The following is a 12858-nucleotide window of genomic DNA, read 5'->3' as shown; positions in this document are numbered from 1 at the left end:
CCGCCAAGGATGCCTGCACTCTAGGCAAGTGGGCTCTGATTATCAGTTTTCACTGAGTGACCGGGGACCCAAATCCCCTGCCAGCTCATAACAAGCCCTTATGCAAGCGGACCAAATCACTTGGAGATCGGAGGCAAGGAGGGCATTTGTAATTTTCGTGACCCCCTCATGCAAGGCGAAAGCTATCCTGGCTGGGGCTAAGGGGCAGATAACATCATAGAGAGAGTCTGTGGGCTCCTCTAAGTCCTCCACCTGGAGGCCCAGGTTGGCGGCAACCCTCTTTAACAGCTCCTTATGTGCTGTGGCATCATTCTAGGGAACCAGTGGAGGGGGCCCCACTATAGCCTCATCTGGTGACAAGTAGGAGGAAGCTGGTACCAAGGGGTCCTCCACAACCAGAGGTGGTCCAGCAGCTTGCTCGCCCCCTTCCTCCTGTGCCTATTCTGTTACTCAATCCACAGTCATTAGGAAAGGCTGGCATAGTCACCAAAGCAGTGAAATAGAAGAAGACATGGGCGGACAGAGCAGGGGATGGGATGTGGATGTACTAGCTCACTATTTTAGGAGGAAACATTCGGGTGTTTATTCAAACAGAGTAGCAGCCAATAGCTATTTTAGAACAGGTTGTCACACAAAGCAGTCACAGGGAGGTACAGGCTGTTAGTACAACTACAGGATGAAGTCCTTCAATCCAGAGAAACGCATTATCCCTAGGAGAGGCTTGAAGAAAGGTTCATTTGTCCAGAGAATTAGGGTCTCTTCAATGCCCTTGTGTTAGCTAGAGGGGTTCCTCTGGGTCTCCTTACTTGGCCCGGCGTAGGTGGGAATAGCTCTGGATAGTCCTCTCCACTGCTTCATCCAGGCTCACCACCGGCTTGTAGCCCATGTACCTTTTGGCCCTCTTGCAGCTGTAGTAATGGAATGTCCCAGCTAATGCTACCCGCATGGGGGTGAAGGTAGGTTTGATCGTGATGAGTGGACTCAGCAACAGCAACACCAGAGACAGTAAGAGAGCTAAGTAATATGCCACCCAATAGGGGATTTGGTATTTGGGTGCACTGTAGTTCAAGCCAGTCAAGATACGGGACATGAATGACCAGAAAGGGACTGGCTCATCGTTTGTGATGTGAAATGCCTGAAAAAAAGAACACAAAAAAAGCCTTGTGGTTAAATGTGACAATTTGGACACATTTTTATAAAGCCCTAGTTTTAATTTCATTTTATTGTTGAATAGATTAACACCCGCAGCTTTGCTCTGATGACTCTTAGTATCAGACTTAAAGAAAAATTAACTATATTTAATATCAAGAAATGGCCATTTATGGAACTACAACTCCCTCCCTTGTTAAGAGAGCCCACTGCTCCCAACAAATCAGAAGTGAAAATTCACACCCCCGAATGGCATAGTTAAGCCTACCTAGTCCCCATGTAGACGGCTCTAGGTTGACAGAAGAATTCTTCTGTTGACCTCGCTGTCGCTTCTCGGGGAGGTGGATTACCTATGCCGATGGGACCAACCTTCCCATTAGTGTACACAGTGTCTATACTGAAGTGCTGCAGCTGTGCCACTGTAGCATTTTAAGTGTAGACAAGACCTCAGACTATTAGTGATTGTTGCACTGTAATTCTTTACCCAAAGATAACCTTGAGAATTTCTGCTGGAGTAGGTGTTTTATAACTGCTATGTTATACTTTTTAAGTGCTTAGAGCTTTGATTGAGCAGTAACTTTAAAGTCTATCTATCTTTAGCCCTTATGGTTGCGAGAAGCTTTTACCAGATGCAAAGCCATCTGAATGAATCTGCAGACAAAAAAGAAAAATAGCTACAAGGTGTGAACCACCTCCATTGGTCTTCAAAGTTAACATCCCATTGAGACCAATACTTCCATGTCAGTATTAACTATTTTATTGCCAATCCTATTAGCAGAAACATGCAGCTATTTCAGGAGTGTGGGCAGAGCATAGATAGGGTACCACACTCCAACCCCATTTAAGTCCCGACCTTGGGGTGTGGCAGAGCAGTGCATGTGCGGGTGAGGAGATGGAGTCTGGGGAAAGTTTACACAGCACTTTTTCATAGTGTGTTTTATTCTAGTTAGTGCAGTCACTTTCCTGTGTAATAAAAATTCATCCAAGTCACTGAGAGGAAAGAAGAGCTAAGACACAAAGAAATGGAACCTCTGATCACACCCAGTTTTGCTATCCATATGCAATGGGGAGACTACCTTACCTTCCCACACAGGGGAGAGTCTTTATGAAGATGCTCTGCAGCTAGTATGTGCCCATGGACCACATTTTCCACAAAGGTAAAGTCTACTAGGTTCTTCCCATCCCTGCACACACAAAAGGAAACAGCTTATCTCAATGTACAAAGCAGCTGAAAATCAGCAAGTGGCAAAAGGCAAAGCTACCAACATAGCTGAGCTCCCAGCTACCTCTTCCCCAGATGTCAGAAAAAGGTCCTGCTTCAGGCCAACCCCTTTCTGAACGAGAAGCCTCTAAGGCTTTGTCTACACTACGGACCTTACAGTGGCATAGCTGTACCGCTGCAGCTGCGCCACTGTAAGGTCGCCTGTGTAGCTGCTGTATGCCAATGGGAGACAGCTCTCCCACCAGCATAATTAAACCATCCCAATGAGCGGTGGTAGCTATGTTGATGGGAGAGCGTGTTTTTTTCCCACACCCCAATCAATAAAAGTGCTAGTGTAGACAAAGCCTAAATCACTACTCAGGAGCAAGCCTGGCACCATCCCAGCTCCTGTCCAATGTCCCAGGTAAGGCTTTAAAACCTGCAGTCACATCTAATTGAAATCTGAAAGTTTTGGGACCCACAGAACATCAATGAAACAATCCACAGAAGCAGAACAGATATGACTATTGTATCTAGCACACAAAGGGTTATTTAAGGACAAGCTTTCTGCTCATTTATAGATTTGCCTGACTCATTAAAATTACATTTCATCCAAATTTAGCCCTGGCCAAAATGAGGGGGATCTCCACCTGCTTACATCAGAGTTGAATTTAACCCACTGTGTTCATTTCTCTTTAAGAGCCTAATTAAATCAACAACTGGATTGTCAGATGCACTCTCCCAGCCCCTGTCCCTGAAAGCTAATTGTTGTGAAACAACTTCCTGATGATTTGTAATTTTCAGTCATTGTGGCTTTAATGGGTCATACAAAGATAGAAAAGAAAAGAGTCTTCACTGGAAGGGAATACATAAGTGTTTCTAGTTCTGCAGAGCCAACACCTTTCTTAGGGAGGAAAATGGAGACTATAAAAAATGTTTCAGTAACATAAGAAGGGGAAGCTTAAATTTATTTGGATTCATGATTCATAAAGCAGCTTGAGAAGGTAAATTTAATTGATGGCACAAGTGCAAGCTAACACAAGCCACACAAGACACCTCTCTCTAAATAGGTCTCTCACACACACACCTACCCCTCCCAGTATGCAATTAAATCTATTATAAACTGGATGGGAAATTTATTTTTTAAATCACAATACACGAGTCTAAAAAAAGTCTTAATCACAGTCAGTACTATTTCTTGCTCTAAATTTTAAATTCCACACTATGAGTTGTGCCACTTGCAATGAGGAAGCAAAGTTTTTGAACTTTATTATAGTTATCAATATGAATATCAAAATGCAATTTAAGTTTTGAGATCACAATAAGACAGTCGAATGCAACAATTGTATAACACTAGATGAGTTAACGTAACACAATCCATGTCCTGTCAGGTCTTGTTGCATATTACATATGAACATAACTTGACCATGATGAATGTGTGACTGGTCAGCTTTGAACTACTGTCCAAACTACTAGGGCTGTGGCATTTAAATGTAACTTCTCTCTGATTTATAGGTCAATCTTTGTTTTGACCTGTAATGTCACAACCATAATTTAGCCATAATGATCACGAATCTTCACTATAAACTGGCATAGAACAAGAAACTCCTAAAGATGGTCTATCTGATAAAGGCTCATATGCCACTCTCGTTACTGTTGAGTCTGAGCACCATCCAGTAGTGCATTAAGCAATATTTGTACATAGTTATATTATAATTATATACATTTGTTCTAGATGGTTAATGGATAGCTCAACTGATGTCTCTTCAAACAGGAGACAAACTCATCTCAGTGCCAGTATCCCACAAAAAGAAGGCTTCTTCAAAATGAATCCTGGGTCAAAGCAGTGGTGGTATAGCTGGGGAACCCATCATTTCCTGGGAAAAAATGTTATGATTCCTGAGTAGGTTCTGTGCAGAAGTTGATGGACTGTTAAATCACACATTCTGCCTAGTTCTTGGGCATGTCCAGGCAGGGCCTTTGATTTAACACTGGAGAAGCACCATCCACATCTTTGACACTACAGATCTAATAATATTCTCTTCCAAATGGGGTATGTCACTTTGGTATCAAATTTCCCATGAGACAAAGATATAAGTCTCTCTCACCCAATCATGAACTTCATTTTGCCACTCTTAGCTGCCTGAATGAGGATGGGAACCAGCTGGAGGTCCCTGGGACCAAATATCCCATGAGGGCGAATGGCAGTCGTGAAGAAATCATCATCTGGGTCATTAGCATTTAGCACTTCCTGTGGGAGACAAAAAGTTAGTCAAGAAAGACTGGCGAGACCAACAGATGGCTTAGAAATGCATCCCTTGCATCATCATCCCATAGAACTGCTTCCTCTGCATTTTGGGGGGGAACCTTTCTCGAGCATCAATGTATGAGCTAATGCCCATCTATGCCTTTGTGGAACACCTTTTCCCTCTGGATCGCCTCCTTTTTTTCCACTCCTCTTCCTGCCAAGAAGGCAGCAGACAAGGCCGCATCCAGTTTCATTGTCAGACACAACTTCACAGATCAGCCAACAAAAGAGAGACCTGAAGGAGGACCAAAGAAATCATATCTATAGGTGAACAGTGGAACCCTGGAACTTTTGGAACTGCATCACTCCATCCACCCCTTGCTGAGGTAGTGGGGAATAGGAGAAGTAGAAAGAATTATTTCTCCACCCCAAAATCCTTTAGCTCATCAATAAATGAAAAATTTCCATCATTAGCTCCCTTAATCCACTTTTTGAGAAAGCATCATCTCACTCCACTGGAATCACCAACTGATAACATGCAGACTTAGTTTAGTTTTAGTTCCATTAGGAGTTTCCAAACAACATGTTCTACCACATTCCAGCAGCTAGTGTCTTTCCCAAAAGAAACCCAGTGTTATTTGATATGAAGTACTGAGTTGTATGTGCAAATAAATATGGATAGTTCCACTGCTTTGCCAAAAACAAAGGCATAATTATGGGCGTATTGGGCTGGATTTGTCTAATCGTGTATTCATAAGCCTCCTACTCCATTAGTTCATCAATCTGCAAGGCAGCTGAGTTTGCAAATGAATAGATGCGCTGATGCGATTTTTGAATAGCAAGTACATGGCTTTTTTAAAAAAAAAATTAAAGGTTTTTTCAAGGAATGCAAAAAGGCTGTTAAGCCTAATACTTTTGCTTAAGGGTCAACTCAAATTGGGATTCAAATATAAATTCTGCTGAAAACTTTATGAAACTTTAGACTATTTCCATACATTTTTTTTAATTCCAATTACAAGAATTTGGTTTTGTTTCATTTGAAAACAGTCCCCTGCCATGTTTAACACCCAACTCCTGCAGCACTAAGAATTTGAATGTGAAACAGACTTCAGAGATTTTCAATGTCCCAAGTGGGAGAAAATGCAAAGTGCACAAAGACAGACAAGTTTTTACTTTCATAATGGAAGATGTTCTCTGCACCAGAGGCAACAAAATGTGTTTGTACAACATGTGATTAAGTTGATTGTGTCCCTTTAACTTTACCGGTCTCAGTCTCACCTTCCTGCTCTTTCCACACTAATCCTCTGGCACACCTTCTGCACAAATAAACATGTCTCAAACGTATACCCTACTTCAATAGCCTAACTTATGCCACAGGTTTACTTTGCTCTTTTCTATTAAGCGAAGGTACTGCTGGTATAAGGGCAGGTTTGACAGCTGTGAAGACAAAGCTCTATATTTATCCAAAGAACAGGAACAGCATGAGCATCTGCTGTGAAAGCATCTTTTCCACTGCCCCATCAGTGTGCCACAATGCTATTTTAAAGGCACCAGGGGAGACTTTCAAAGGTGCATGCAAACCGCTATTTGTATTTTTGAAAGTCTCCATCGTCTCTACATGACAGATATTCATGCATTCTTTATGGCTCATTAACCTCTTTGCTGAAATTGTCAGCAAGGAGACTAAATAAAAAAACAGTTACCCACCTTTTCGTAACTGTTGTTCTTCAAGATCCATTCCATTCCAGGAGTGTGTGCACCCACATGCACAGTTGGAGACTTTTGCCTTATCGTTATCTGGAAGGCCAGCTGTGGCACCCCCTTGAGTGCCATGCTCATGCACCGGTATATCAGGCACCGCCGGCCCTACACCCTTCTCAGTTCCTTCTTGCCAGCAACTTCAACAGAGGGGCAGGAGGTTGGGTAATGGAATGTACATGAGCAACACATCTCAAAGAACAACTGTTATGAAAAGGTGGGTAACCATTTTTCCTTCAAGTGCTTGCTCATGTCGATTCCGTTCTAGGTGACTCACAAGCAGTATTAACGGAGGAGGGCTTGGAGTTCAGTCGTGCAGCTTGCAGCACTGCTCTACCAAAGCAAGCATTGTCTCAAGCTTGTTGGGTAAGCACGTAGTGAGATATGAATGTGTGAATGGACCACCAGATAGCAGCCCCGCAGATATCTTGAAGGGCTCTTGGGCTAGGAAGGCAGCCGACAAGGCCTGAGCTCTAGTTGAGTGGGGGGTGACAATTGCTGGCAGAGGCACCTTCAGCCAATCATAGCAGAAACGGATGCAGGCAGTGATCCAAAATAAAATCCTCTGGGCAGACACACAATGGCCTTTCATCCTATCTGCCACCGCGATGAACAACTGAGTCAACTTGTGAAATAGTGTGGTCCTTTTGATGTAGGAGGCTAGCACTCTCCTGACATCCAGGGAGTGTAAGCTACACTCCTCCTCAGACTTATAAGGCTTTGGAAAGAAGACTGGCAAGAATACGTCCTGGCTGGCATGAAATTGCGAAACCACCATGGGCAGGAAAGCCGGGTGTGGCACCTGCTGGACCTTATCCTTGAAGAACACAGTATACAGTGCTTCCAATGTGAATGCCCTAATCTCGGAAACCCTTTGGGAAGAAGTTATCGCCACCAGAAATGACACCTTCCAGGAGAGCAGAAGAGAACAGGACACCAAGGGCTCGAAGGGTGCTTTCGTGAGCTGCTTGAGTTCCAGATTAAGGTACCATGGAGGGACAGGATCCCAGACTTGAGAATAGAGCCGCTCCAGACCTTTTAAGAACCAGACCGTCATGCCATGGGCAAAGACTGATCTGCCCTGGAACGGAGAGTGAAAGGCTGATATAGCAGCCAAGTGGACCTTAATTGATAAAAGGGACAAGGCTTGGAGCTGAAGATGCATAAGGTAGTTCAGGATCAGCTGCAGCGAGACCTGCTCAGGCCCAACCCCTCGGGCCAAAAGTCCAGCACATGAAGCTTTTCCATTTAGCCAGATAGGTAGCTCTAGTGGAAGGCTTTCTGCTTCCCAGTAGGACCTGCTGGACTCTAACCAAGCACTCCTGCTTCTCAGTAGTCAACCATGGAGCAACCAAGCTGTGAGGTGCAGCGCTGCCAGGTTTGGGTGCAGGAGACAACCGTGATTCCTCGACAGGAGATCTGGCCAGGTCCGACACTGACAGGTCCACAAGCATCCTGAAACAGTGCTGGTGAGGCCAAGCCAGGGCGATCAGGATGACCTTGGCCTTGTCCTGCTTGACCTTCATGAGGACCTTGTGGAGCAACGACACTGGCAAGAAAGCGTACATCAGAACCCCAGAGCACAGGAGTGAAAAGGCGTCCGATAGGAAGTCCCTGTCTATTCCCCAGAACAAGCAGAACAGCTGGCACTTCCTGTTCTGGCAAGTCGCAAACAGGTCCACCTGGGGAGACCCCCACTTCCGGGAGATTTGGTAGACCACATCAGGATGGAGAGACCACTCGTGGTAAAATGAGAAGGTTCTGCTGAGGTGATCCGCCAAAATGTTCCTGGTCCCGTGAAGGTGCGCTGCCACAAGATAAATGACATGCTGCACACAGAAGTCCCAGAGCTAGCTGGCTTTCCGGCAAAGGGCTTATGACCTGGCTCCACCTTGTTTGTTGATATAAAACATTGTGGCAATGTTGTCCATCAGGACTTGAACCACCTTGCCTTGCAGCTGGGACCGAAAAGCCTGGAAGATCAGGCGAACCACCCTGAGGCTCCCTGACATTTATGTGGAGGGTGCAGTTGACCCCCGACCAGCGGCCTTGTGTACTGAACCCTCCCAGGTGGGCTCCCCAGCTTATGTCTGAGGCATCGGACACCAGAGTCAACGACGGGGCCGGAGCTGTGAAGGGACCTCCCTGCAAGACTGATGCAGGATCCAGTCACCATGCCAGGGATGCCCGAATGTGGTCTGGCACCTCGACTACCGGGTCCAGGTTGTGCCTGTTGGGGATGTAGACCGACGCCAACCATGCCTGCAGCAGGCAGAGAAGGAGCCAGGCATGGTAGACCATGTTGGTGCAGGCCGCGGTATGACCTAACAACCTTAGGCAGGTGCGGGCGGTGGTGAGCAGATGATCCCTCACACAAGAGATTACATCCGACATGTCTCAGAAGCAGGACTCCAAGAGGAATGCCCTTGCCTGCGTGGAATCGAGAACCGCCCCGATGAACTCTATCCATTGCACTGGTACAAGGGTTGACTTCTTTTCGTTCACTAACAGGCCCAAGTTGCTGTATGTGGCTCGTACCAGATTGAGGCTGCTCTGTACATGATCTGCCCTTGATGAGCCAATCGTCAAGATAAGAATAGATCCCCTGGGATCTACTGGGGCCATTCATTTTGTAAAGACCTGCAGAGCCGAGGATAGGCTGTCATAACCATAAGGGTAACCTAAAAATTCCTCCTTACCTGTACGGGGTTAAGAAGCTCAAATAACCTGGTTGGCACCTGACCAAAGGAAGCAATGGGGACAAAAGATACTTTCAAATCGGGGGGGGGGGGGGTGTCTTTGTTTCTGTGGCTGTTCTCTCCTGGGACTGAGAGGGGCCAGACAGAAATCCATCTTCTCCAACCCATCCTAATCCAAGTCTCTAGTATTGCAACCAGTATAGGTAAGCCAGGCAAGGTGGATTAGTTTATCTTTTGTTTTGCTTGTGAATTTTCCCTGTGCTAAGAGGGAGGTTTATTCCTGTTTTCTGCAACTTTAAGGTTTTGCCCAGAGGGGAACCCTCTGTATTTTGAATCTGAATACCCTGTGAGGTATTTTCCATCCTGATTTTTACAGAGATGATTTTTACCTCTTTTTTTTTTTTTAAATAAAATCTTTTTAAGAACCTGATTGATTTTTCCATTCTTCCAAGACCCAGGGGTTTGGGTCTTTGATCATTTTGTAACCAATTGGTTAGGATATTATTCTCAAGCCTCCCCAGGAAAGGGGGTGTAAAGGCTTGGGTGGATTGCTGGGAGAAGAGGACTCCAAGTGGTCCTTTTCCCTGGTTCTTTGTTAAATCACTTGGTGGTGACAGCATACCTCAGTCCAAGGACAAATAGAGATTTATGCCTTGGGGATGTTTTTAACCTAAGCTGGTAGAAATAAGCTTAGGGGGTCTTTCATGCAGGTCCCCACGTCTGTACTTAGAGTTCAGAGTGGTGAGGGAACCCTGACATAGGCCAAAGAGGACTGCTGTAAACTGGAAATGGCACTGGCCCACCATGAAACAAAGGAACCACCTGTGTCCTGGGAAGACAGAGATATGGAAATAAGCACCTCTCAAGTCAAGCGGTATACCAGTCTCCCAGAGCTAGGGAGGAAATGATGGATACCATGCAAAACTTCGACTTCTTGAGGTATTTATTGAGCCATTGCAGGTCCAGAATGGGACGTAGGCTACCTGTTGCCTTTAGGTTAATGAAATAGTGGGAGTAGAATCCTTCCCCCCCATTTCCTCAGGGACTTCCTCCACCGCTTCCAGTTGCGGAAGGTGGTTTATTTCCTGAACAAGGAGCTGCTCGTGAGACGGGTCCCTGAAGAGGGATGGGAGGGAGGGGTGGCCGAAAACTGGATGGTGTAGCCTGATGACATGATGTCCAACACCCAATGGTCCAAGGTAACCCTCAACCAGGCCAAACAGAAGAGACGGTCGAGGAAAAGGTGGGGCAGATCCAGGGAGGTGACTGGTGCGTCGCTCTCAAGCGCGCCCTCAAATCGAGCACTTCTGGCCCCCATGGTGTTTTGCCAGGCCAGGCTGTGCCAGTGAGTTGGAGGATGAGGGGTGGTGGTGACTAAAACCAGAGTCCCCTCTCCTTGCAGGTCCCTGCCGAGGCTACCACTACCTTCGCGGTGCGGGTGGATGGAATGGCTACCATGCATCCCCAGTGAGTGGAGGGTGGCCTGACCATCCTTTAGGCCATGCATCCTTGCGTTCATTTGGTTGAAGAGCCCAACTCCATCAAACGGGAGGTCCTGAACAGAGGCATGCATCTCCTAGGATAGGCCAGCAGTCTGGAGTCAGGAACTGTGCCTCATGACCACCGCTGAGGCGACCACCCTGGCAGCCGAATTGGCTGCATCCCAAGCCATCTGGAGGGAGCACTGTGCCGCTGCGGTACCTTCCTCCACCAGAGTCCAAAAAGGTCCAGTCTCTTGGCCTCATTTTTTGGGATGGAACTGGCCGGCCCATTTGTTGGCTGCCGACACAACCAACAACTCCGGGGGTGGGTGGATGTATAGGTATTCAAATCCCTTTGCGGGGACAAAATACTTCTTTTCTGTCCTCTTGGAAGTGGGTGGGATGGAGGATGGGGTTTGCCAGCTGGTCTTGGCAATATTCAGGACCGGGAGTGAGACATGATCAGGGGTGAACACGGAGAGCACACTGAATAAAGTGTCTGATTGCTCCACCATCTCCTCCGCCTTGAGGCCCAAGTTGGTGGCCCCCAGCAGAGCAGCACTTGATAATCTCTGAAGTCATCTGGTGGGCTAGGCCAGGAGGGCCCAGCCACATCCTCCTTCTCCTCCGGTGAGGTGGACTGGACTATCGGGGGACAGCCCAGGGCATCTTCCCAGGAAGGGGAAGGAGGCCTCAGGATGGGCACCTACTCCTCCACGGCAGCGCCCATCGGCACATCCTGCACCGAGCCCAGTGCCATCGGTGCCGACTGAGGTTTGGCCGATGTGGCAACCAAGGAGTAGTGGGATTGGGGCATCAGCATAACAGGTACACCCCAGGCTTTCCAATAGGACCATTGTGTCAGCCACTGACCCTGCTGCCACGTCAGCACTGCCACAGCGGATGCACCTTCTATAGTCCAGTTGCGCTGCTGCCTGGGGGAGGGGCTGAACTTCCTCTGTGCTGGAGAAGTCCTCTTCCTCCGGAGATCAGGGCAGGGTCATCAAGGCCCGGGTCTGGCGGTTAATCACTGCTGCGAGTGACCGGTGCCTGGAATGGTCCAACCAATACCGAGTAGGAGGAGAGATGCTGAGTTGGGGAGCATCCCTGAGGCCTCGGTGATGGTGACCATCATCGCGAAGATGACTGGTGCCAACTGTAAGGCGACCAGTGTCTCTCTCTAGACGAGTCTTTGAGCAAGGACAGAGACCAGTAAAGCGGTGCTGGCAACCTGTAGTGACAAACTGGTGACCTGGGCTGACATGGAGACCAATGGTGGGGCACATGGCTGGCTCTGCCTTGGCTCCGGAGACCGGGGATGCTCACTTACTTTCTGGGAGGCCCTCATGGCAGGCTTGCCTCTGTGGGGAGCCTTAGCTTGGTCCATCATTGCAAGCAGCGCTGATTGCAGTGGGAGAGCTCGTTGCTCTCCAGGCACTGGGAGCCGAGAGGGCGTTGACTGAGCCATCAGCCTGGCTCCCCTACCACTCCCTAGAGTTGGTGGCGGGTCCAATAGGGGGATGGTACTCCACGGGGCAGAGCCCCCTTGCAGCTCCAGTGTGGGTGGGCCAGCCAAGCAGTGTCCTTTGCCCAAAGCCCCTTTATCCAGTTTGCTCAGTGCCAGGTCCCTCTTCTTGGCATTCTTCGTGGGCACTGGTGAAGGGGACCACTGCCGGGAAGAGCCTGGTGCTGGAGGTGCACTACATGCCAAAGCACTGGGTGCTGCATGTGACAGGTTAGACCCCCGGCAGGAGTGCCACCTGATGTACTGTGGTTTCACTGAGCCCCTCATCCTGCTCCACCAGCCTAGATTCCCTCTCCGTTTTGCTGAATTAGGCTCTCCAGCAAAGGTTCTCCAACACAGGTAGGGCCACACCCAGCTGAAGACTGAAGTCAGCTCTGAAGTCATGTGCACACCCCTTTTGGGGAATAAACCCAAAATAATACTGTCTTGCACTGTGTAGAAAGATCTGCACAGCACAAACTCATAAAAATTCACCCTCTTCCCCAATGTGAAGAGAGTTATGCACACCTTCTTGCCCCCCCCAGTTAAAAATTGCACAAACTGGGTTTAATAATAAACAAAACAAGTTTATTAACTCTAAGAGGCAGATTTTAAGTGGTTAAAGGGACAGCAACCAGAACAAAGCAGTTTACTAAGCAAACAAAACAAGCAAACTGAGCTCGATTCACTAAAGATCAAGTAGGGGGGAAAAAAAACGCTGACCACTTGCAAAGCAAGGGAAAGAGGTGCTCCTACTAATCACCAGGGTCGGTAAGAAGGAACAGAGTGGGTAAGACCAGCGGCGCCTGATATACTGA

At 47.5% G+C, this 12858-nt stretch overlaps 1 protein-coding gene across 2 annotated transcripts in view; it reads right to left on the bottom strand.

Moving 5' to 3' along the window:
• Positions 1-558: 558 nt before the first annotated feature.
• Positions 559-12858, bottom strand: part of NSDHL (NAD(P) dependent 3-beta-hydroxysteroid dehydrogenase NSDHL) — a 29290-nt gene continuing 16990 nt past the window's right edge. For both annotated transcript variants that reach the window (XM_073360526.2, XM_073360527.2), the window contains 3 exons: positions 4459-4601; positions 2231-2333; positions 559-1135 (listed from right to left, as the gene is read on the bottom strand). In XM_073360526.2, the coding sequence (XP_073216627.1) occupies positions 803-1135; positions 2231-2333; positions 4459-4601 (579 nt within the window). In that variant the 3' untranslated portion in view covers positions 559-802. The remainder of the gene's footprint in view (positions 1136-2230; positions 2334-4458; positions 4602-12858) is intronic.

Source organism: Lepidochelys kempii, chromosome 9 (assembly GCF_965140285.1).
Source record: "Lepidochelys kempii isolate rLepKem1 chromosome 9, rLepKem1.hap1, whole genome shotgun sequence".
In the NCBI taxonomy this organism is placed as follows: domain Eukaryota; kingdom Metazoa; phylum Chordata; order Testudines; family Cheloniidae; genus Lepidochelys; species Lepidochelys kempii.
Note: the sequence above shows the minus strand (reverse complement) of the source record. Positions and strands in the feature narration are given on the sequence as shown.